At 50.0% G+C, this 22,157-nt stretch overlaps 2 protein-coding genes across 2 annotated transcripts; one reads left to right on the top strand and one right to left on the bottom strand.

Annotated features, from left to right (window-relative positions):
- Positions 1-2,984: 2,984 nt before the first annotated feature.
- LOC306944643 (ubiquitin carboxyl-terminal hydrolase CYLD-like) lies at positions 2,985-13,097 on the top strand (the record flags this gene model as incomplete). Its single annotated transcript, XM_079533222.1, is given in 16 exon segments — positions 2,985-3,434; positions 4,365-4,683; positions 4,686-4,796; positions 4,799-4,846; positions 4,849-4,935; positions 5,545-5,765; positions 5,960-6,113; positions 7,681-7,819; positions 8,439-8,549; positions 9,455-9,546; positions 10,143-10,209; positions 11,044-11,176; positions 11,393-11,501; positions 11,701-11,819; positions 12,066-12,285; positions 12,913-13,097. Coding segments are annotated over 16 exon segments (2,565 nt in total).
- Positions 13,098-16,049: 2,952 nt separating this feature from the next.
- Positions 16,050-20,854, bottom strand: NAPRT (nicotinate phosphoribosyltransferase; the record flags this gene model as incomplete). Its single annotated transcript, XM_079534027.1, has 13 exons — positions 16,050-16,109; positions 16,226-16,333; positions 16,852-17,009; positions 17,121-17,223; positions 17,533-17,613; positions 17,850-17,934; positions 18,127-18,267; positions 18,351-18,544; positions 18,754-18,869; positions 18,937-19,067; positions 19,311-19,393; positions 19,475-19,602; positions 20,668-20,854. 13 exons carry the CDS (start codon positions 20,852-20,854, stop codon positions 16,050-16,052), a joined length of 1,575 nt encoding a protein of 524 aa, XP_079390153.1.
- Between the last annotated feature and the right edge of the window lie 1,303 nt (positions 20,855-22,157).

Here is a 22,157-nt window from a genome sequence, read left to right as displayed (position 1 = left end):
CCCAGCACAGTATTAGGGCACAAGGTGACCCCAAAATGTCCAGAGATGTCCCCAAAACAGGAGAGCAAGGAGACACCCAATATGGGCATTGTGTGGATGGGGGTGTCCCAAAGCTCACCCAGGGAGATGAAGACAGATCCCCAGAGTTAGGTCCCGGTGTTTGGGGCATTTCCTAAACAAACAAAATTCCAATGGAGTATTTCATTGGAGCATAAAAGAGAACCAATGCAGAGAATGGGGATGTCCCCAACATGTTCCCTGTGGTCCCACTGCCAGCGTGGGGCCCAGTCCTGCTGGGGGAACCCGTGAAACCCACAGAGGTGGTGCCTGCTGTCCCCCCTCCCCTGGTGAGAACAGAGACTGGGGACATCTCAGGGTGTCTCCCAGGTTGGGATGCCCCCATAGGGGAGGGGGGGGTGGGAGGTTTGGGTGAATCTGTGTATTCTTTGTATGAAAATAAATCTATTTAGCCAATATTTATATGCTGCCACCATTGTGTCCTGTACCAGTGCTGGGTCACAACTGATGTCTGTTCCAACCCATTCTAGGACATAATAGGAATGGGAGGGTGGTTGGACTAGATGATCTTGCAGATCGTTTCCAACCTTGTGATTCTGTGATTCTGTGATAAGACGCGGGGCAGGGGGCTGTGGGGACATAAGAAACATGGCTGTGGGGACACAGGGCCATGGCAACACGAGATAGGGGACGCAGGGCACAGGGCTATGTGACTAGGGGACAGCAGGCCATGGAGACAGAGCCGCAGGAACACAGAACGCAGAGCCACGGCACTATGGGACACTGAGCTCTGACGATTATGGAGACCAAGGACTATGGGGGACACAGAGCCACGGGGACGAGGCTGCAGGAACACGGGGCTGTGGGGGACAAAAGGCCGCGTGCGACAGGAGAGACCGCAGCTCCCACACCAGCGTACACAACACGCAACACAGGCGGCATCAAGAGTACACAGAAAGAGGCGGGACTAACAGCACCCCTTCCACCTCATTGGACTCCTCGGTCCCCACTGCCGCTTTCTATTGGCTGGAGGTCCGGAGCGGAGGGGGTGGGGAGGGAGACGACCGGAAGTGCTGCTCTGCCCACTTCCTTCTCCGCTCGGTGGTACCGATGCGGAAGAGAACGGCGGCAGCGGTGAGAATGGGGAGAAAGAGGGGACGCCGGGCCTGGGGGGGAGGCGTTCAGAGGGGACTCCGCCGCAGTGGGGCCTCTCCGGCACTCCCAAATACCTCCCAGTGCTATTTATCCCATTCCTCTTCCTCCCACTTGGAACCCCCGCCCCTCTCTCTCAGTTATCTCCTCATCCCCATTGCCCCCCTCCCACGGTTCCCCATTGTCTCCCCCATCCCCGTTGACCCCAACACCCAATTTATCTCCCTTTATTGCCATCTTCCCACATTGCTCCCCCATATCCATCGTTACCACAGGACCCTCCCCCTTCCCCCCCCCTCCACGAGCCTCGCATTGCCTGAGGATGGCCCTCGCCGTGTCCCCATCCCCTTCTTCCATCACAGTACTTAATACCCAACTGCAATGGGGCAGACCCCAAGTGGGACTCCACCACCCTTGGGCCAAACCTCGGTCAATTGAACCCCCTGAACCCCACCTTCATCAAAATCACCCCCTGCCTCACCTCTAGGATGGCTTTTCCCCGTGGAGGTTCTGGGGTTGCTCGCTGAGACCCCACACCCTCTCATTTCCTACTGCTTCCTATGCTGGTGGGGCATGGAGTGAAATGCAGACCTCAATTTAGTGCTTTAAAGTCCACATAGTTTGAATAGCCTAGCACTTTCTTCGTTTTTATGAACATAGGGAACTGAGTTTCAGACCAAATGACCTGAATGCACCTTTATTTCTGGTTACCCTGGGAGTGTATTGCAAATATGGTATGCTTTAAAGAGGTTAGGGAAGTGCTTTCGTCCAGTTTTCCTGACCTGACAGCACTGAGTACAAAGTGAAGTTTGTTGTCCTTGCAGAAAAAAAAAAAAAAAAAAGGAGAAAATCTGAGATAAAAGAAGATGTAGCAGGGGATTTTGGTACACAAAACAACAAGAAGTTGGAACAACATGAAGTCAGGAGTTGGATCATTGTGGGTCACTCGGGGTATTCTGTGATTCTGTGTGAATAATGTACATCTTCTACACACAGGGATGTATGTAGAGATAAAAAAAAGTACACTGGTATCGTCTTCCTGATGCCACCAATTCCTGGAAAGAAGCACATTTCTTCTATTCTGTTTATTGGTAAGCTGCAGGTTGGGTTGACCTGTCCACTTGCAGGATGTAGACATCTTAGTGCTCACTTCTGTTTTGTGTTGTAACAAAAAAATCTGTGTCCTGTCTCTGAATGGTACCAATGAGGGAAGGGAGGTGGATAAATTGTGTGAAAAGCACTGAGTTTGAACTTTTAAAAATGTGCAGAATTGTACTTTTATATTTCAGATACTCCATTTTTTTTACAAGTATGCGTGTTTTTAAAGTGGAGATCTTAGTGCTTTAACATTGCAATGAGGTAGTTGCAGTGTGTTTTGAATATTTATCTGCTTTAACACTGAAGAACTCTATTTACAGCCTAGAACACTCCTTTGGAGAATTTTACAAACACTTTAGCCTTTACCCTGCTCGTGCAAGGAAGCTGCAAAAGAAAGCAGGAGGCAAAGCTTAATGAGACAGAACCGGTTGTGCAGTGTTGTACAGAACAGGATGTGCAAGGTGCTGCTCTTGCTGGGAGTGTATCACAGAGGAACAGAGCCAGACTTTCCATTTTGGTTAGGCTGCAAGAAATCTAACGTGGGACAAAAGCAGAAGGCAGGCTTTGGGATCTCCGTTTGTGGAGATAGTCAAAACCCAACTAGATGGGGCTTGCATACAAAGCAGTGGTCAAGACCTCCGAAAACCTCTGAAGTGTTTTGAGATAACTTGTGTTTGTCAGCCCTCTCTCATTTCTCACCACCCAGGGGAACGACGATGAGCCTCCTGCCTTCAGTAGGGGACGAGAACTGCTATTACATCCTGACAGAAGACTGTGCCTATGGCAGCAAGTTCTTCCAAGCTGGGAACATGTGCTACTGCACCGAGAGGAGCTACCTGCGCAACTTTGCCGACGTGCCCCCAACTCGTTTCTTGAGAGTCGTCATGCTGGATGACAGCTCCACTGTCACCGTCAACGTGGAAATCCTGCAGCCTGTGCGCGAGGAAATGGCCGCCTTCCTCCTGAGCATCAGCAGCCACAATGAGCGCTTGAACTGCTTCCTGGAGAGGCTGAACCTTGAGGCAGCTCTGCAAGCCGTGCCGGGCCAGAGAGTGATGGTGGAGGTCGACCGGCAACATTTCCCCGGTGTCATCCGCTACATTGGGAGCATTCAGAAAAGTACTTTGAATGTGTTGACCCCATTCTTCTTTGGCGTGGAGTTGCAGGTAACTGGTTAATCATAGAGTCGTAGAATGGCCTGAGTTGAAAAGGACCACAATGACTGTGTGGTCTGGTTCATGCCCTGCCCAGCTCCTCCTGGCTCCAAGCACAATGTCTGCACCAGGAGCCTTGAAGGATGGCATTGAACACGGGGGCACTGTGGATGCCAGTTGGCTGTTACCAGGTACGATGTACGGGAGCAGGCAATTGGCTCAGGGGAGCCCGTGCTTGTAGTAGAGCATCCTTGCTCTTGGAGCAGGTCCAGAAGAGGGCCACTAAGATGATCAGAGGGCAGGAACACCTATCCTATGAGGAAAGGTTGGGGGAACTGGGATTGTTTAGCTTGGAGAAGAGAAAGCTATGGGGAGACCACATTGCGGCCTTCCAGTAACTTGAAGGGAGCATATAAACAGGAGGGGGAATGGCTGTTTGTGAGGGTGGGTGGTGATAGGACAAGGGGGAATGGTTTCAAACTGAGACAGGGGAGGTTTATGTTAGATATTAGGAGGAAGTTTTTCACCCAGAGGGTGGTGAAGCAATGGAACAGGTTGCACAAGCAGGTTGTGGATGCCCCATCCTTGGAGGCATTCAAGGCCAGGCTGGATTTGGCTCTGGGCAGCCTGATCTAGTGGTTGGTTGGAAAAGTCCTCTAAGATCATGAAGTTCAACCATCAATCCATCCCCACCATGCCCACTGAGAATCAGTGACCATAAGGTCAAGCCCAACAACCATCAGGCCATCACCAGCACTCATAGAATCATTAAGTTTGGAGAAGACCACTAAGATCATCAAGTCCAACTGCTGACCCATTCCCTGCCATGCCTGCTAGCCATATTCCTCCGCGCTACATTTCTTGAACACCTGACAGCAAAGCAAGTTGCTTGTTTTCCCTTTATGCTTGTCAGTGTGACATCACTTTCTGCCCTGTTTTCAGGATGAGGGTGAAAACAGAGGGCGCAGCGATGGATCCTATCTTGGCATTGAGTATTTCAAGTGTAAGCCCAATTGCGGGATCTTCCTGCCCTTCAGCAGAATCCAGTTCATTTCCACGCTGGATAATGACCACGGGAAGCAGAAGCCAAAGGTGGATGCAGAGGAAGTGGTTCCTGTGAAAGTGGGAGATGCCGTGAGCTTCTACGTGGACGATGTCCGCAGAAAAGGAATAGCAATGGCAGTTTACAGGGAGGGAACCCAATGGTTCGTTAAAGTTTGCCCGGTAAGAGCAGCCTCGCTGTCTTTTCCTGTTGGTTTCTTTTTCATTTGATTGTTTATAATACTAGGGCTTTAAAGAGGAGTGAAAGCATCATCCAGAAGAGATATAAGGTTGCATGCAGACTCTTTGGGCCTGTTTGGAAAAATTGGATTCATATTCCAGGAATGCCTTGTGTCTGATTGACTATTTAGCTGATGTATTCTTCTTTCCTTTCAGGAAGAAGAAGGTACAACTGACATTTTCAGAGAGATTCCTATGGACTCTGTTGTGAAGGAAGACTTACATTCCCAAAGTAGGTTATTACCAGATGTGTCTGTCCTGAGCACGTTCTTGTGGATTTAACATTTATTTCTTCAGGTCTAACAAAAGCTTCAGCCTAACTCCAGCTGATTAAATCAGAGAGCTGAAAAGGTCCGTGGAAATGTCTCGAGTTCTGAACGGCATGCTTTGCATTAGGCAAAGAGAGCTGCGTTCTCCCATTTATCAGGAAGAAACATCTGATCACAGCACAGAAATGCTTCCTAGGATGGAGAGCACCACTGACTAAAGAGTTTAATTTAGCTGTAGAAGGTGGAGCACAGCCTCATCCTGATGTCAGATTAACTCAAGAGGGCCCAGATGCCAGCGGCAATGGTGTGAGTCATTGGGCAAGGCAACGAATTGGTGGGCTCTCTGTTGCCATATAGAGATACTGTTCAGATATCCCATGGCCAGACTGGGGACAGCTGTCGTTAGACTCTTTGTTGAGTTGATTCATCTCACTAAAGGCATAAAAATAACCCGAAGACAACCCACTGTATATATGATCTATAATTCCAGAACAGGCCTGGCATTAGGAAGACGACGGTGACATGCAGAGGTGTCTGTCATTAGGTGACTTTCTGTCTCTCCTACCCATTAGGTTTATTTCCACTGTTTGAGTCTGACATGGGAGTGGAACACTCAAAACAAGTGAAACAACAGATAGGTGAGAGCGGAGATGAGTGTGAAGGCGTGAACCCATCCCTGGAGGTGAACTCCATGGTCCAGATCACCTTGGACAAAGGGAACCAAGTGTCAGGAATCATCCGCTGGCTGGGGTACTTGCCCCACACCAAGCACAAAATGGCAGGAGTTGAACTGGTAAGAACAGAATAATTGTGAATCCTGCAAGCAGAGTCAACACAGGTTTAAAACATAACCAGAGTAAATAAAAACATCAAAACAGCACCAGATTTGCACATAGCTCTTAAGATATTAAATAGCCATGTGATGGATTGCACTTGATTCATAGGAAACCTGCTCCCGTGTCATTCCTCAATGCTTTTTATCCTTAGGATGAAGATAAAGGAGTCACTGCTGGTGAATGGCTGGGTAAATACTATTTCCACTGTGCTCCCAAGCGTGGCATCTTTGTGAAGCTGCAGTCCTGCCAGCCCGACGTTCGCTTCCAGTGCTCGCGCAACTGCGACCTGAGCCTCGTAGAATATAGTAAGCTCTTTGGGTTGAGGGGAGACAGTGCCGTGCTGGGACGTGGAGACTCCTCATGTGCAGTGTCTTTAATTGGTGGTTTCATTGATTGTCTTTGAGCGTTCCAAGAGATGTCCATTTTCAGGATAGTGAGGTGGTCTTTGTAGGGAATATCCTGCAAGTGTGAGAGACGGTAAGTAATTGAACACAAGGAGAACGTAGACTAGAGTTGTGTGGGTGTTGAATCTAAGGCATGGCGTTGCTAGTGGCGCTGAAAATGAGGCCTTTGTGGCATGGGGGCGTTGGAGAAGCCAGCAGAAAATGTTAAGAGGCAACAGCAAAGCCTAGAGCAACAGTTCTTGCATGGCATTGTGAATGCTGCAAGCAGGCTGGGATTTTTCTGCCTGTGGCTTTCAAGGCAGAAGAAAAGGTCTTGTATTACATTTGATGGTCCTTATGGGTCCCTTCCAACTTGGGATATTCTTTGATTACTGAGAACTGAATGTGACAAGTAAATACACTACCATATCTTACGGATGTTATGGTTCTGGAGAGTTGCAGTTGGTAACTGTGGCCACGATGTCAGGTAATCAAGGTGTTGTACCTGGAGAAAGGAAGAGTATTTAATGTAAAGCTTGATGTGGTAAGACATTCACAGGACAGCAAAGGGAAGAATAGGTCATTATTTTCATTTTAATAGAAAGAACTATCTCCAAGAGCAGAGAAGACAATAAGTTAGCCATTTAGAAAACATAAATGAGTTCACTGTAAAAGAAAAAAGGAAGTTCTCATGGAAACTGCCCAAAAATTGGAAGTAGGGACAGTGAAGTGTCTTAAGGGCCTGCTGAAAAAGTGGGATTGGATTACAAGGGAAGAATGCTGGAGAAACCAAGAAAGACCGTATTGAGAAAGCTACTTTGGAAGATGAAGTTAGTAAGAGGATGTAGGGCTGAGGACATAAATCCTTCTTCTTCATGGCAAGGGCAGACAGATGAATCCAAGCTGTAATGCATCTGAGCTTCTACATGCTCCCTGAGGCTGGGCGTTCATGGCTTGCACTGAATGTCTTTCATAGGTTCATAGAGTCATTCAGACTGAAGACCACTAAGATCATCAGGTCATTAGGAATGGAGAAGACCACTAAGACCATCAAGTCCAACTATGGACCCATCATCACCATGCCCACTAAACCACATTCCTCAGTGACATGGGGAAATTCCACAGGGAGATCCCAAGCTTGCCTGGAACCCAACACCAGCTTCTCTGTGGCTCTTTTTGTCTTTGTTATACTTGGCATAGTGATGGTGGAGGCAGCAGAATCATTGAATCATAGAGTACCCCTTTTTGGAAGGGTCCTGTAAGGGTAACTGAGGATTGCCAGGGCGTAGCAGTAGCAATTCCTCTCGTGAGGAAGGTTGGGTTTTGTCTCCATTTCCAGTAGGTGAATTAGTAAAGGGAGAAACCTCCATACCAGCATGGTTCAGTCCCAGCAGGAGCAGAGCAGAGCTCTGAGGCACTGGGGAAGGACAAAGCACACCCAGATGAGGTGGGAAGCTAAAGGGAACTGCTTCTGTTGCTTCTCTTGCAGGAAAGCAGGAAGATGTTCCCCACATTCCGCTCAGTTTTCCTCCTCTAAGGAATGAAGAAGCGGTGCACATCCTACGAGGAAGGATGAAGGGGATCCAGGGCCACTGCAATTCCTGCTACATGGATGCAGCACTCTTTAGGTAAGTGCCTGCTTGTGCAGTGCCATATTGTTAAATGATTACTTCTTAACTGGGCAGTGCCCTGCAGTGCAGGCTTCCAAGGTGGCTGGAAATTGACCTGGCGTAGAGCAGAATGTAACTGTGTGGAGGTGCAACCTCAGTGTTTGCAGCCTTTTGGTCTCCTTCCTGTAATCCATGAGGTTCTCAGACACTCAAGTGCCCCTATGAGTACCACTCTGTGTGTCTGTCGTGCAGGGTGATGAGATATCATAGTTCTCTGGACTGGACCACGCTGACTGCCACTGGAGACAGTGGCTGGAAACATTGCAAAGAAAGCACCCAGGAGATCCCAGCTTCACTGTGCGGCACTGTTTGGAGAGGAAAAGACTCAGTGGTGCCCCCATGAGCAGTTTTGGCTGCAAAGTACGAGATTTCATTCTCTCTTAATTGTTTCCTTGCTTACTCCAAGCATCCCTTAAGCCAGATGTGGTTTATCTCACTGTGGAGATGCACTGTCACTCACACTTCTGTCATTGCGTGCATGGATTGTTGAAAATGAAAGCCACTGATTGCCACTAAGCACAACAGTTTGCTTCCAACCGCTTGGCTCAGACTCAGACAGTGCTCTCTCTCTTCACAGCCTCTTCTCCTGTACATCCGTGCTGGACTCCATGCTCTTCACACCCTTCCCATTGTGTGATAGGAGTGTCCAGAACATTCTTCGGGATGAGATCGTGAACCCTCTCCGAAAGTGAGTGCAGTATGTGGGGATGCTGGAAGTTGTCCATCTGTTTGATAACTTCTGCCCTCCAATTCCAGAAGGTGCCTGGGAAAGGGTTACCTGTAGGGTGTCTCCTGCCATCCAGGTCTTCCTCTCTTGCTCCTCTTCCAGTTGTTTTCTTCCCCTGACTGTAAGGCTCCCACGGCACGTGTGAGGTTTCCTTGCTCAAAATCACAGAATCATTGATCACTGAGGTTGGAAGATGCCTTTAAGATCATCCAGACCAACTGCCAACCCATCACCACCTTGACCACTCATCGAATCACTAATACTTTTTTCCAACTATTCAGGTCATCAAGTCCAACCATCAACTCATCCCCGCCATTTCTACTCATAGAATCATTACAGTTGGAAGAGACCTCCAAGGTCATCAAGTCCAACCATCAACTCATCACCCATTAAACCATGTCCTTAATCAACCATTTTCTTTAAGGCTGGATATGGGTAGACCATAGCATGGCAGCTAAATTATCTGGATTTTGTATTAAAGATACCAGTTTTTTTCTCATCCTCCCTTGCTAGGTGTGAGAGAGGCATGGAGAGCTGCTCCTGCCTAAGAATAAGACATTAGCATCCTCTTTGGGGTCAGTGCCCTGGAACTGCCTGCAGAAGTACAGCCCTGGGGTAGTGTGTGGTGCTGTGGTTTGTATCATAGAATCATCTGAATCAGTAAGGTTGAAGAAGACCTCTAAGACCATCATGTCAAACCATCAGCCCATCCCAATATGCCCACTAAACCATGTCCCCTAGTGCCACATCTCCACAGTTCTCAAACACCTCCAAGGACAGTAATTCCACCACCTCCGTGGGCAGCCTGTTGCAATACTTCACCAAATACACTGCAGGGATCATCTGTAGCTGTTTCTTGTTTCCAGGAATGGCTTTGTAATGGCTAGGAGTGTGATGCACCTGAGGGAGCAGCTAACTGAGAAGGGCCAATGCTCAAGCTTTACCAATGCAGAGAAAGGTAATGTGCTCTCTGGAGACTTCTCCAGGCTGCTCCTGTGTGTGCTGACAGCTTAATTGTGTGCTTCTCCCATGCACATACATTGATTTGCCTGCTGTGCTGCTCATTTATGTAAAACTGCGCATGCAAGAGTATTTCTTAAAAGCTGAAAATATCAATGTGCTTTTTAACTGACGTTTGTCCTGAAGTCTGATGGAGAGAGAGGAATTGCTGGATCTCTGCCACCGTCGAGCTGCTGCCAGGAGGGGAGAGGATGAACTGTGTGAAGAAGCATTCCCTTGACCTTTAGTCTTTGAATTAGCCCTGAAATGTCTGTCCCTATGAACCTGCCAGAGTCCATTTTGCCACGGTCAACTTCTCTTTGAGTCCTGATAAGTCATTTGGGGTTCCCCAAAGGCTGAAGTTTGGTTAAAATAAAGCAGAAAATGCTTGTAATTTAAGTCAACCTCTCTGATTGCCATCATCACATTTCTCTCTGTGTGCAACGAGGGTATTTTACAACAGATCGCCCAGTGTCAGGCATTTGGCTCACATCTATTTTGCAATACGGCAAGTTCCTCCTGTGGTGTGACTTCTGCTTCTCTCTATCCTTCCAGATCCGGAGGAGTTCTTGAACCTCATAATGCATCAGGTCCTGGGAATAGAGCCACTCTTGAGACTGCAGTAAGTTCCCATTCCCACACAATTTTTTTCATTTCCAATACTACATATGGATGCAGTACTTAGGGACGTGGTGTAGTGGGTAGTAGTGGTGGTAGGTGGATGGTTGAACTAGGTGATCTAAGTGGTCTTTTCTAACCTTAATGATTCTACAATTCTAGCTGAGCTCAATTTATTTGTCTCACTAGTTCTTTACATCTGATCATTTGTTGTCTATTTGTCCCAAGTGACCCATCCAAAACAACTTCTAAGCTCTGCCTGGAGGCTTTTCCTTTGGAAAAATGATGAAGAAAGTCATGTCATCGTTAGGGAGAGCTTTGAGAAACACAGAGTTCATCCTCAGTGCTTTTGGATGCTTTGGGATGTGTCCAGGCTCTCAATCTGGCTCAGATCCTACAGTTCTCAAACAGGGACTCTGTGGATGCAGTCCCAGTTTTTTCAGGACTCTACAGAGAGGATGAGAGGCTGAAGGAAGCCAAAAATAACGATGCTGTTTGGGAGCATAGAAGGGAATTGTTGGGTTTCTGTGCTCTTTTGTGGAGACGTCAGTCAACCCCGAGGCTGTGGAGTGCTCAGAGAGGTGGAGCACAAAGGAGACTCTGTGTTGCTGCCCCCCTGCAGAGGGTCATCTGGAGGAAATCCGTTCTAAATAGATCTAAAAAAGAAGTTTTCTGATTGTGGTTCATTTAAAAAAAAAAAATTAAAAAAATTGAAATATCTTTAGTATGGAAGAGGGGAAACTGAGTTATGCTCATTGGGAGCAGGACGTCGTGCTGTGTTGGATAATGAGATTCACAATGGCATGAGGTAAGCATTCCCCATGACCACTCCTTGCAGGTCAGGAGCCCAGAAGGAACAGGACTGCTACTGCTACCAAATATTTATGGACAAACAGGAGGACCTAGTGGTTCCTGATGTGCAGCAGTTGGTGGAACACTCCTTCCTGTCTTCAGATCTGAAGCTAGTGGAGGTGAGCCCAGCTTCATTCCATCTACATTGTAGTCTTCCAGCAAATCTACAGCAGGTCTGGTGCATTTTACAAAGCAAAGCAGGAGGATACTTGGCCTCAACCTAAAAGATATTTTGGGAAATCTGTGTGTGACCTGAGAAGGGATGTGATTCACAGTAGCAATACGGAGAGAAAAGTCTCTGGAATTTGCTGGATTGTTTGCCTTTGTTTTCCCAGATCCCATCTTGCTTCATTATTCAAATGCCACGATTTGGGAAGGAATATAAAATGTTCAGCAAGATCATCCCTTCCTTAGAGCTGGATATCACCGATCTGCTGCTGGACAGTAAGTTATTGAGTGATGGTGAAACTTAACAGCTGAGATTGGGGACAACCAGGTGTCAAAGGGATAACACTCTGAGTTGTGGGCGGGAGCTAAGGTGGGATCATGGTGGGATTCCTCTACCCTGAATGCTTAGTTTTGACAGGACAAATGGGATTCCAGGTGAGACAAAGAGAAGGCATCACCACTTTTGCCTCTGCAGGTCCCAGAGAGTGCTGTGTGTGCAGTGACGTTGCCACCTGGGAGTGTTCAAAGTGTTTCAAAGACAAAATATTCTCACCTACGGGTCTGAAGCAGTTCTGCAGCACCTGCTCCAAACAGGTATTAAGTTCCTTTGGGTGCTCATGAGATCTGCCAGCAGAATGAACACCCAAACCTGCACAGACCAACTGCTGGACCCTCTAAGAGGGTCTGCAATGCACTGCTGTTCCTTGGGGAGGACCCAACTGCATGCGAGGCAGTTGAGTGCAGAATAAACTGAAGGTCTGACTTCTGCACGCTCCTCTTTTCAGCAGGCCAGCTTCAGTTCTGCCCGCTCAGCAGTGCCACCCCATTGCCTTTCCTTAGGTTCACTCCCACTACCGACGCAAAACACACAAACCAACCAGGCTGCACGTCCCAGAAGAATTTCGTCGCCGCAGCTCCCGGGGCAGCCAGGAGGTTCCTCGTGAGAAGATGGAGCTCTTTGCAGTGCTGTGCATTGAGACCAGCCATTACGTCTCCTTTGTGAAATATGGCCCCGAGAATGAGCACTGGATGTTCTTTGACAGCATGGCTGACAGGCATGGTGAGGTCATGGTTAAATGGGTGTATGGTGCTGGGTTGGGGGTTGGACTTGATGATCTTAGAGGTCTTTTCCAACCTTAATAATTCTTTGAATGGGCATGATGGGAATGGGTCAGGGTTGGACTTGATGATTTTGGAGGTCTTTTCTAACTATGAATCACAAATGACAGGCTTGGTGCTTCGATAGGAGCCAGGAATTCATATGGTGGGTGTCTGTAGCACATGTCATGTGGGCACTGCTCAGTCTGCGTCAAGTTGGATGGCTTTGGAAGATTCTGTACTATGCTTGAAGGGAGTACGAAGCTTTTGGGATGAATGACTGTTGTTGGGGGAGTCAACAGCTTCATTTCTTCTAAAGTCACCTGCATGCCTTAGGATTCTACTTCTAGCAGAACCAATTCCAGAGCAGTGTAGGCCCAGCCCACGGAGATATGAATTGTTCCTAGTGGTCTTGTCCTCTGGCTCTGTTCAGACCAGGGACTTCTTATGTGGGCTGTGAGGACAATAGGACAGATCTGTCCTGCCCAATGGTGGTGCTGACCTCCAGATCTTTCAGCTAAATCACTGTAGGTACTCATGCCTTGGGACGTGCTTTGGACTTGAACTTTTCTCCTTCCTTCTGGATTAGGTGGTGAGAATGGCTTCAACATCCCCACCGTAACACTGTGCCCTGAAGTTGCCAAATACCTGGACTTGCCACTGGCCATGCTGGCCCTGGAGCAGCCCCGAGACATGGATGGAGTGGCCAAACGCCTCTTCTGTGATGCCTACATGTACATGTACCAGAGCAAGAAGATGGCACTGTACAAGTGATGCTGCCTTGTGTTGGTACTTCAGAGCAGTAATGCGAGCTTGGACTCATTAGTACTGAAAGCATCTAAATCTAGTGCACTGAACGCACACCTCTGCCTCTTTTTACCTCTTGCAGTGTCCGTATTGAGCTGTATGAGCCTCTCTGGTTTTGTAAATCCAGTGCCAGGTTTCATGCAGCAATAGTTTGTACTGCCTGCAGAGCTGCACACTGAATTCTTTACATTCAAATTCATTATTTCCAACTTTCCCTTAACCTGCCTTCCTCCCTATATGGTACTCTGCAACTCTGCTCTACCTCAGAGTCCTGTCCAACATCCTTTCCTTCTTCCAACACTGAGGACCAGCATCTCTTAATGGAAACGTGAACCCTTCATGTTTGCAAAGGGCACTGGAAGATCACAGCTCTGCCCCGTGTAGCACTTCCCCATATGGACTTGAAGAGTGAGAAAAGCACTGTGTAGTTGAGATGTCTCAGGAAAATAGTTTTTCTTGGGGTCTGGGATCTGATCCCACACTTAAAGCCGAGCCTCTGATTTGTCTTCACTTCCCTTATCCAGAACTAATACCTCTGGCACTTTCACCCACCATCAAACTGAGGTTCATTAGCTATCTTGAGCTGCAAATACACTTTAAAAAATGTTATTTTTGTAGGAACAAATTTGGGAAAATTACAGGGCAGAGGAACAGAAGGTGGGCATGAGACTCCAGTGTGTTGTCACCCTATGAAATCTACAGGATGTGAGGTGTTGTAACTTCTCCTCTAGCACTTGCTGTCCCATCCACTTCTGAAATCTGCACCAGAGAACAGGAACAGTATTTCAGGGGAAAAAATGGAAGAATTAGCACTTTTTCTTTTTTTTTTTTTTTTTTGGCAATGACAGCAGGAAGGGTTTATATGTGGGAACAGGTATTCTTTAAGTCAAATAATGTACATTTGCAAATTGTGGGTTGTCTGCCATTAAGCACATGCTGTCATGGCAGCAGGAAGGTGTTTTGGGATTCTGTGCTGTGAGTCATTTTACCCAGGTTCTGGATGGCACAAAAGCCCTAGAGGAATACATGCAAGAGCCACAGCCACAACCTGCTTCCTGCCCTATTTTCCTTTTAACACAGGGTGCAGTAATTTCGTCCCATGACCCCTTTGCCTTGGGCCACACAGCGGTTTAGTGGGGATTGGGTTCTTTTTTTTTGCTTAAAGAAGGGTTGTGATGCTCAGTGGAACTCATCTTGACAGCTTGTATCAGCTTTCGTCCCTCACATCTCTATGTGGTCACTTCAAAGGATGGATGGAGGCTTCAAGGCATGGATGGAGTGTAATAAGCCCATTAATAATACACACTGTGTTGAGATCACTGCTGTCTAATTTGGCTCCCAGACGTTGCACTGAGGTCTCGGTGTTGAGTTGCTCAGAGTTTTCAATAGTCAGATTTGCTGCTCCAGTCTTTTGGGTCTGGAGTTTGCCTTTGCTGAGCAGTTGAACCTCAGGAAGTCAACCATGAGCCAGTTCTGGGCCCTGTGGTTTAAGAAGAGACAGGGACAGACTGGAAAGAGTCCAATGGAAGGCCATGAAGATGCTGTAGGACTTGGAGGAACTCAGGAGCTTGCTGTGCCCATCAGGAAGCACTGCTGTGGCAGAATGTTGGTATCAGTCGTTGAGAATTGTGGAGTTTCCTTGAAGTTCTTCAATAATCCCATGGCTACAATCCTTAGGAATTTGCTCCTGGTGTCCCTGTTTGAGCAGAGGTTGGACCAGAGGACATCAAGAGGTGCCTTCCAATCTCAACAACCATTGGGTGAGCTAACATTTGTATAGGGAGCCTTAATGCACTCATCATGAATGCCTGATACCAAAGCAGTGTGAAGACTCTCATGGATGGAAGAGGTGGTGATAGATTATCAGCAGGCCATTCCAAGGAAACTTGAGATCTGATGGTTGATTCCGTGGGCTCTCCTTTGTGGCCGTGGAGAGGTGGTGATGGGATGGAGCATGCTGCTGTCTCACTGTCTTATCTGTTTAATGTCACTCTTTGTTGTACAGTTGTTGTAAGAACTCAAGGCAGTCTCTTCTCAGGAGTACTGTAGACAAAGTTTAATAGCAAGAAGTGTTTTCTTCTCTCTGAAAGTGATGAGATACAGTGCCTTACAACCCTAGCAGCAGCGCCATCCTCTTGGCTGTTTTTTTTAAGTGGGACACGATCAGACTTGATTGTAGTTTGTTTTTGTTTTTTCTTTTGCCATGAACAAGCATTGCAAAGATCTAAAAATAGAGAAAGAAAAAACACACACAAAAAAATCCACCACCATAAATACAACATTTCTTATCCAGACTTCTGCTGGGAATGGGTGCATGTCTTTTCAGTGTGGGGCTCAGTTTTTGGCTGTACAATTCCAAAGCTCAGCAAAAAGGATTTAAAAATACCTCTGTATTACAAACCTGAACAGGATTAGAGAAGAACACACACAGCTCAGAAAGGCACGTGATTTATTCTTTGACATTTTTATCCGTTCCACGCAATGTTTCTGGATGGTATTTGATTAAAAACTTCCACTTGTTGCTGCTGGCCCATTGGTACTCCCAGTGACATTCCAAAGGCTTTGGTGCTAGAATTAGGTGTAGGATGCCACAAAATAGGGACGTGGGCTGCTGCTGAGTGTTGATGATGGGTGACATCGGTCCTGTCATCACTGAAGGCACAGGACTGGCAGGGCCACCGAGGTCAGCAAGGAAGAAAACTCGTTGCCCCCACAGCAATGCAGTAGACACCTCCCAGCTCTGTCTGCCCCATTCTTTTGTCCACAGCTTTGCAGCGAGGCAGCTCTTGCAGTTCCTGCACAGTTCTTGGAGCAGCACTGCAGAGCAGCAGAACCACTAGAAACATCCCAATTAATCACCTGGTCTTCCAAAGAGCAGAAGTGCTGGTCTCAGTGCTGGGGGGTGATTTGGGGTACCCCTCACTGGCTAGCGTGCTGCAGCTCTGCAAGGAGGAGGTGCAGCTTCTCTGTCATTGCCACCTGGGGAAGGAGCAAAAGGGGACAGTGAGTGTGGATTCATGGGGTCTCTGTAGGTCTGTGGGGGCAGGAGGATTGGGATGAGACCAGGATCGTGCCTGGTAAGGGGGAAAACATACCAGGTAGGGCTGGGGGTCACGGAGCTGACGGTGCACAGGGCTGAGCAGGTTGAGGGATGCTTGTGCATGGCTCCGTACCTCTTGCAAGCTGGGCAGCTCCTCATACACCTGTGGGATGGAGACATCATAGCATCCGTACACAGTGCCAACGCCTCAAGATTGGACAGCACAGGGATGCAGGACAAAGAGATGGTGGCTGTGGTGGCACCACCTCAGCTTTTCTAACATCACAGGGACAGGGATTCCGCTTGAGGACACCACCCTGCCTAGGCCTTCACTCAACGAGGGAAGGACACCTCATTAGCAGTGATAAACACTGCCAGGCTGTCCCTATATAAGACATTTGCTCAGTGGAGCAGCAGAATGAAGGACAGTTTCTTGCATGTAGAGTATCTTGAGCTTTGTGCTGCAAAACTCCCATGGGACAGACCAAGAAAATCCACCTTCATAAGACAAAATTTCATCCCTCTGCTGGCAAACAGGATTTGCCATGGAGATATCCCATCTCCAGGGGCACTGCGCCTTGCCAGCATTGCTGAGGGACTCCTCTCACAGACCCACCACCACCACCCTGAGCACCTTTTGACCCAAGCCCATCATGGGGAGAGAGGAGAGCTGCCTCTGACCTGTCCATCTCTCAAGTACATGCGATGGAGGGGCTCCACAGCACTCGGCCTGACCTTGGTGGCCTCTCCTCTCCTCCCCAGGATGTGGACCACCAACTCCTGCCCCACACTAGGTGAGGGCTCATTCTCCAGGGCCATGAGGTCCATGAAGGGATGACCTGTAGGGATGAAGAGTCAGGTTGCCAGCGGGTGACACCAGTGACAGGAGTATGGAGCAGGAAGAAGAGCAGGTCAACGAGGTAGGAGTTTCCTAACTCAGTGCAGCTCACCAGCAGCATCGTAGAGCCGATATATTGCCTTAATCCCTGGGATAGTCATCTTCTCTTCCTCCTCTGTGAACTTCAGGCATGGGGAGCCATTAACCTCCACCAGCTGTGGAAAAGGAAGTGATGGGGATGTACACCTTATTTTTTCACATAAACACCATCCCTGGAGGTTTGCAAGAAAAGGGTAGATGTGGCATTTAGGGACATGGTTAGTGGACAAGGTGGTGATGGTTCAACAGCTGAACTTGATCTTAGAGGTCTTTCCCAATCTTCTATGACTCTATTCCAGCTCATACTGGTGCTGGAGACTGTGCAGAGCTGTGGTCTGATGCAAAATAACTGAGTAAATCATTAAAAAAAACCCCACAACTTCAAATCATCCCCAAGCCAAGTGGGGCAGAGCTGCTGCTCCTACCTTGTAAACACAGCCCAGCGATGGCTGTAGGGGACACGTCACCAGGTTTGTCCCCACGCCAACCATGTCAATCTCACTCCCCTGGTGTAACAGAGAAGACAATGAGCATCAACAGCTGCTTTTTTTTCCCCAAGCTCATGCTAAAACCAGATCCAGGGAGCAGGTCAGGGGCTGCTCGGCCCCAAAGTGCCTCCTGGTCTCCATATGTCCATCCTGCCCACACATGGAAACTTTTTTCTGTTCCCACCCAGGAAAGGCTGAGTCACAGGAAAATGACTGTCACATTTGTCCCTCCAATGCTCCAGCCCCAACCTCACCTCTCGGATGAAGTCCTCCAGGCTCTGTTCGCTGATGTCGTTGCTCACGGCTATGGGGATGCTCCCAAACCAAGGCACCTGGAAGCTGGAAAGGAAGAAAAAGAGCAGAAGAATGAGCAGGAAGGCAGTCCCAGGTTTGGGGGCTCTGAGAGCCAACGAGCACCCCACAGGGCAGCGAGGGCTCCCACTCTAACAACCACAGAGGCAGGACACGCAAAGATGTGGGTACCCGGGGCGGAGAAGCAGGGGATGCTCTCCGGATGTCTGCACGACTCACTGAGCACCGCAGGCTCGGAGCACCCTGCGGGTGTCCTTGGACTGCTGGATGAGGTCCCCGCTATCCAGGCGCACCCCGATGGCGCGGTACCCTAACTGGTGTAGGGCCAGTGCTACAGCGCAGAAATTGGGCAGACCGCTCCTGACAGGGGCAGGGAGAAGAATTAGCGTTCGTGTCCTGCACCAGGTGACAGTGAAAGATGGGGACACAGCAAAAAAGGCAACCTCATGACGCAGTAAGTGTCCAGCAGCCCCTGGAAGTCCTGTGGAAAGGCGATGGCGTAGGACACGAAGGCAGCCAGCTCACCGCGGTTGGGTTTGTCACTGGGGGTCCCCAGCAGCTCACACACACGCTGCAGCCATGACTCAGCCAGGGATGGGAGATCCATGGGTTCCCCACCTGACAGTGGTGACAGGACCTGCTTGGAGATATCAGTGATGACACTGAACCAATCACGTTGACTTCAGTGGGTGAAATGAGTTCTAATGCAGGTCTCGTGCACCCCGTACCACATGCATCCCTCTTCCCTTCCAGCAGCTATGGGGATGGCTAAGCCATATCTGGGATGTCCCATCCCCACGGTCATATCAGGGGTGTCCCATCCCTGTCCCATCTGCAAGCACTCACTCTGGGCTGCACCTCCTCCAGCGACCTGAAGGACATGATGAAGGAATGGGCGACGGTGCCACGCACTGGGATGCCATAGAGCTTCCCTGCCAGGACGTTGCTGGTGTAGTCAAAGCCTGGAAGGAGGGATGAGGGGTGACAACATGACAACAACACAGCATGGATATGCGGGGCAGCACTCACCTCCAATATAGGAATACTTGGAGGCAGAAAGTCCACCATCCGGACCCTGGGCGCGACGTAGACCCAACTCCATCAGCTTCATCTCTGGGCCAGCAAGAAGGCGGAATCGAGCGGCATTGGTGGCCACCAGGCTGGAAGGGCCAAATCACACCAAGTCATGTTGGTGACAAATGGGACTATCATTTGCTTGGGGACCACCACAACTCAGTCACAGCCAAGATACAGGGCCAAAAGTTGGTACAGCATTGGGAATGATAAAGGGGACCGTGGTTTGTTTGGTGAACAACTCCACTTGGTCACAGGGACAACAGCTGGTCCAGAAGAGATGGACACATTGCCCTGTAGAACCCCAAAAAGGTTGTAGGGTCCTCTACCTGGCGTAGCTGACCAAGCACAGCAAGGTGGTCTCCAGCAGTTGCACCACCAGCAGCGGTCCTTTCACCTGTAGGAGCGGGACCTGCGGGGACAGCACGGTGACATCCCCACAACCACACACACCAGAGATGGGGACATGGGGACGCTTGGCCATGTGTCGCACCCTGGAGAAGACAATGGAGCCTTCAGGCACAGATGTGACGGTCACCTCAGAGGCGTCCACGGTGCTGAGGTAATCAAAGAAAGCATCCTCCGTCGTGCTGGGCAGCACCGAGCGCAAGTAGGCGATGTCTGCAGGGATGTCAGCTCGTGTCCCTGTCCCTTGCAAGGCATCATCCCTCCAAGGGACTTCCCTCAGGTCCCCACTCTCCTCTGGGGGAACCCCACGTGCCACCAAGGGGTCTCCTGGTCCCTCTGAGGGATGTCCCTTTCTCCATCAGATCCCCCTAAGGGACATTTCCATGTCCCCTTCATCCCTTTGAGGACTCAGTTCTCCCTCAGAGAAGTCCTCATGTCCCACAAATCTTCCTGAGGAATGTCCGTGTCCCTCTAAGAGATGCCCCCATGACCCATCTGAGGACTCAGATCCCTCTGATGGCACATCTCTGTCTCCCACCCCAGGCTCCCATCCATTAGGACTTCTGAGGGACATCCTGATGCCTCATGGTCCTCCAGAGGGATGTCCCCACGTTGTCTAGTTCCCTTTGAGAACTCAGATCCCTCTGAGTCCCCTGTCTCTCCAAGAGCCATCCTCCTGTCCCCATGATCCCTCTGAGGACTCCAGACCTTCTGAGGGATGTCCCTGTGCTCCCTCCAAATTCCTCTGAGGAGTTCCCTGTCCCTCTAAGGGACATACCAGCGTCACCACCCCAGACCCCTCTCTCTCAAGCCCTTCTGAAACACACCCCTGTCCCCCACCATGTTCCTTTGAGAGATGTCCCCGTGTCCCCTGGGTCCTACTGAAGTCTAAAGGGATGTCCCCATGTCACCTAGATCCCTTGGGGGACTCTGGTGTCCCTCCGAGGAATGTCCCTGTCCCTCGAGTCCCCCCCAAAGGGCTGCCCACAGGTCTCTCTGTTGAGTCCCCTATCCCATCTGAGGACTCAGATCCATCTGAGAGATGTCCCTGCTCCCTTTGAGGAACCCCCCCCCGTCCTTCTAAGGGCCGTCCCTATGCCCCCAGATCCCTCCAAAGCACACCCGAAGGATCTCCCCGTGTCCTAAGGACGAGTCTCCAGGGATATCCCCACGTCCCATCCGAGGACTCGCGATGTCCCCTTCCCCAGTCCAAGTCCCCCTAAGGGATGTCCCCGCGTTCCCCCCCCCCCCTCCCCCTCCCCCCCCACAACGACCCACCCGCAGCCGAGAAGCGAAGAGCCCCGAGGCTGCGCAGAGCCTGGCCCAGCCCCGCTCCCACAGCGAAGGCGGCACCGAAAGGTTCCCGACGGAAGAAGAGCTCGGCAGCCGCGGGGTCCCGGTGCCTCCCCGTCCGCCACAACGCGTACGCCATCGTCAGGTGGTACAGATCGGCCAGAGGAGCCATCGGCGGAGCGGGGCGGGGAAGAAGAGCGGGGCAGCATGGGAGCGAGGCGGGGATGCGGGGACGTGGGGACACCTGGTGGGAGGACGGGGAATGCGGTGGCGTGGGGACTTGAGTCGGGGATAAAGGCTCGGAGGGGGGAATGTTTGGGGGATAAGGGAGCAATTGGTGGCGTAGGGGGGACGTGGTGCATTGTGGGAGAGGGGCATTTGGGGATGGGGGCACTCAGTGGTTTGGGGGGGGACATAGGGGACACTTGGTGTGGCTTGGGAGGGGACATGGAGGGCACTTGGTGGCTTCAGTGGGGGACAGGAGACACTTGGGGCTGGGGAAACAGGGATACAGGGCACTCAGTGGGGGCATGGAGGGGTACAGGGGGCATCTTGTTGCTTGCAGGGACAGGTGGTGACAGGGGATGCAGTTGGTGGGTTAGAAAGGGACATTGGGGTATTTGGCTTCGGGAGGTACATAGAGAGGAGGTGGGGGCCTGGGGGGGACAGGAACATGGGGAAATAGGGACAGGGGAGCACCTGGGGGCTTAGGGGACATAGTGGTGGGCACAGGGTGGCTTTGCATGATAGAGAAACGTGGGAGATTGGGCATTTGGTGGCTTGAGGAAAGGGAAACATTACTTCTGTTTTTAAGGAAGGGAGAAAGAAAGACTTGGGGAACTACAAGCTGGTGAGCCTCACTTCTGAGCCTGGAAAGATCATGGAGCAGATACTGCTAGAAGCTACGCTAAAGCAAATACAAGATCAAGGGGGGGGAATCTGAGACAGCCAGCATCGCTTCACCAAAGGCAGACCTTGCCTGATCAACCTGGTGGCTTTCTATGATGGAGTGAGAGCCGTGGATGTCATTACAGTACAGAAAGGACATGGAGCTCTTGAAGCAGGTCCAGAGGAGGTCCACCAAGATGATCAGAGGGTTGGAGCACCTCTCCTATGAGGAAAGGTTGAGGGGACTGGGATTTTTTAGCTTGGAGAAGAGAAGGCTCTGTGTGGACCTCATTGTGGCCTTCCGCTACTGAAGGAGGTAACACAAGGCAGTGGGGAGACAGGGCATAGCAGCAGACACGGCACATGGGCACAAAGGGCATGGAAGGATGTAGGAGACAGTGGATGGCAACACATGGATGACTAGGGACAGCAGGATGTCAGAGATAATGTCACAGGGCAGGCACAGAGCACTGCAGTGCCAGTTTTCCTAGCTGGGTGGAGTTGTCACTGCTGCAGCTCCATCTGTACTCACAGTGCAGCCAAGCAGTGCTCCCCACTTGCTGGGTGTTGGCAGCTGGACTTGGACT

The sequence above is a fragment of the Tetrao urogallus genome (assembly GCF_951394365.1).
Source record: "Tetrao urogallus genome assembly, chromosome: 3".
NCBI lineage: Eukaryota > Metazoa > Chordata > Aves > Galliformes > Phasianidae > Tetrao > Tetrao urogallus.
The sequence above is the reverse complement of the archived record's forward strand: the minus strand, read 5'-3'. Positions and strand labels throughout refer to the sequence as shown.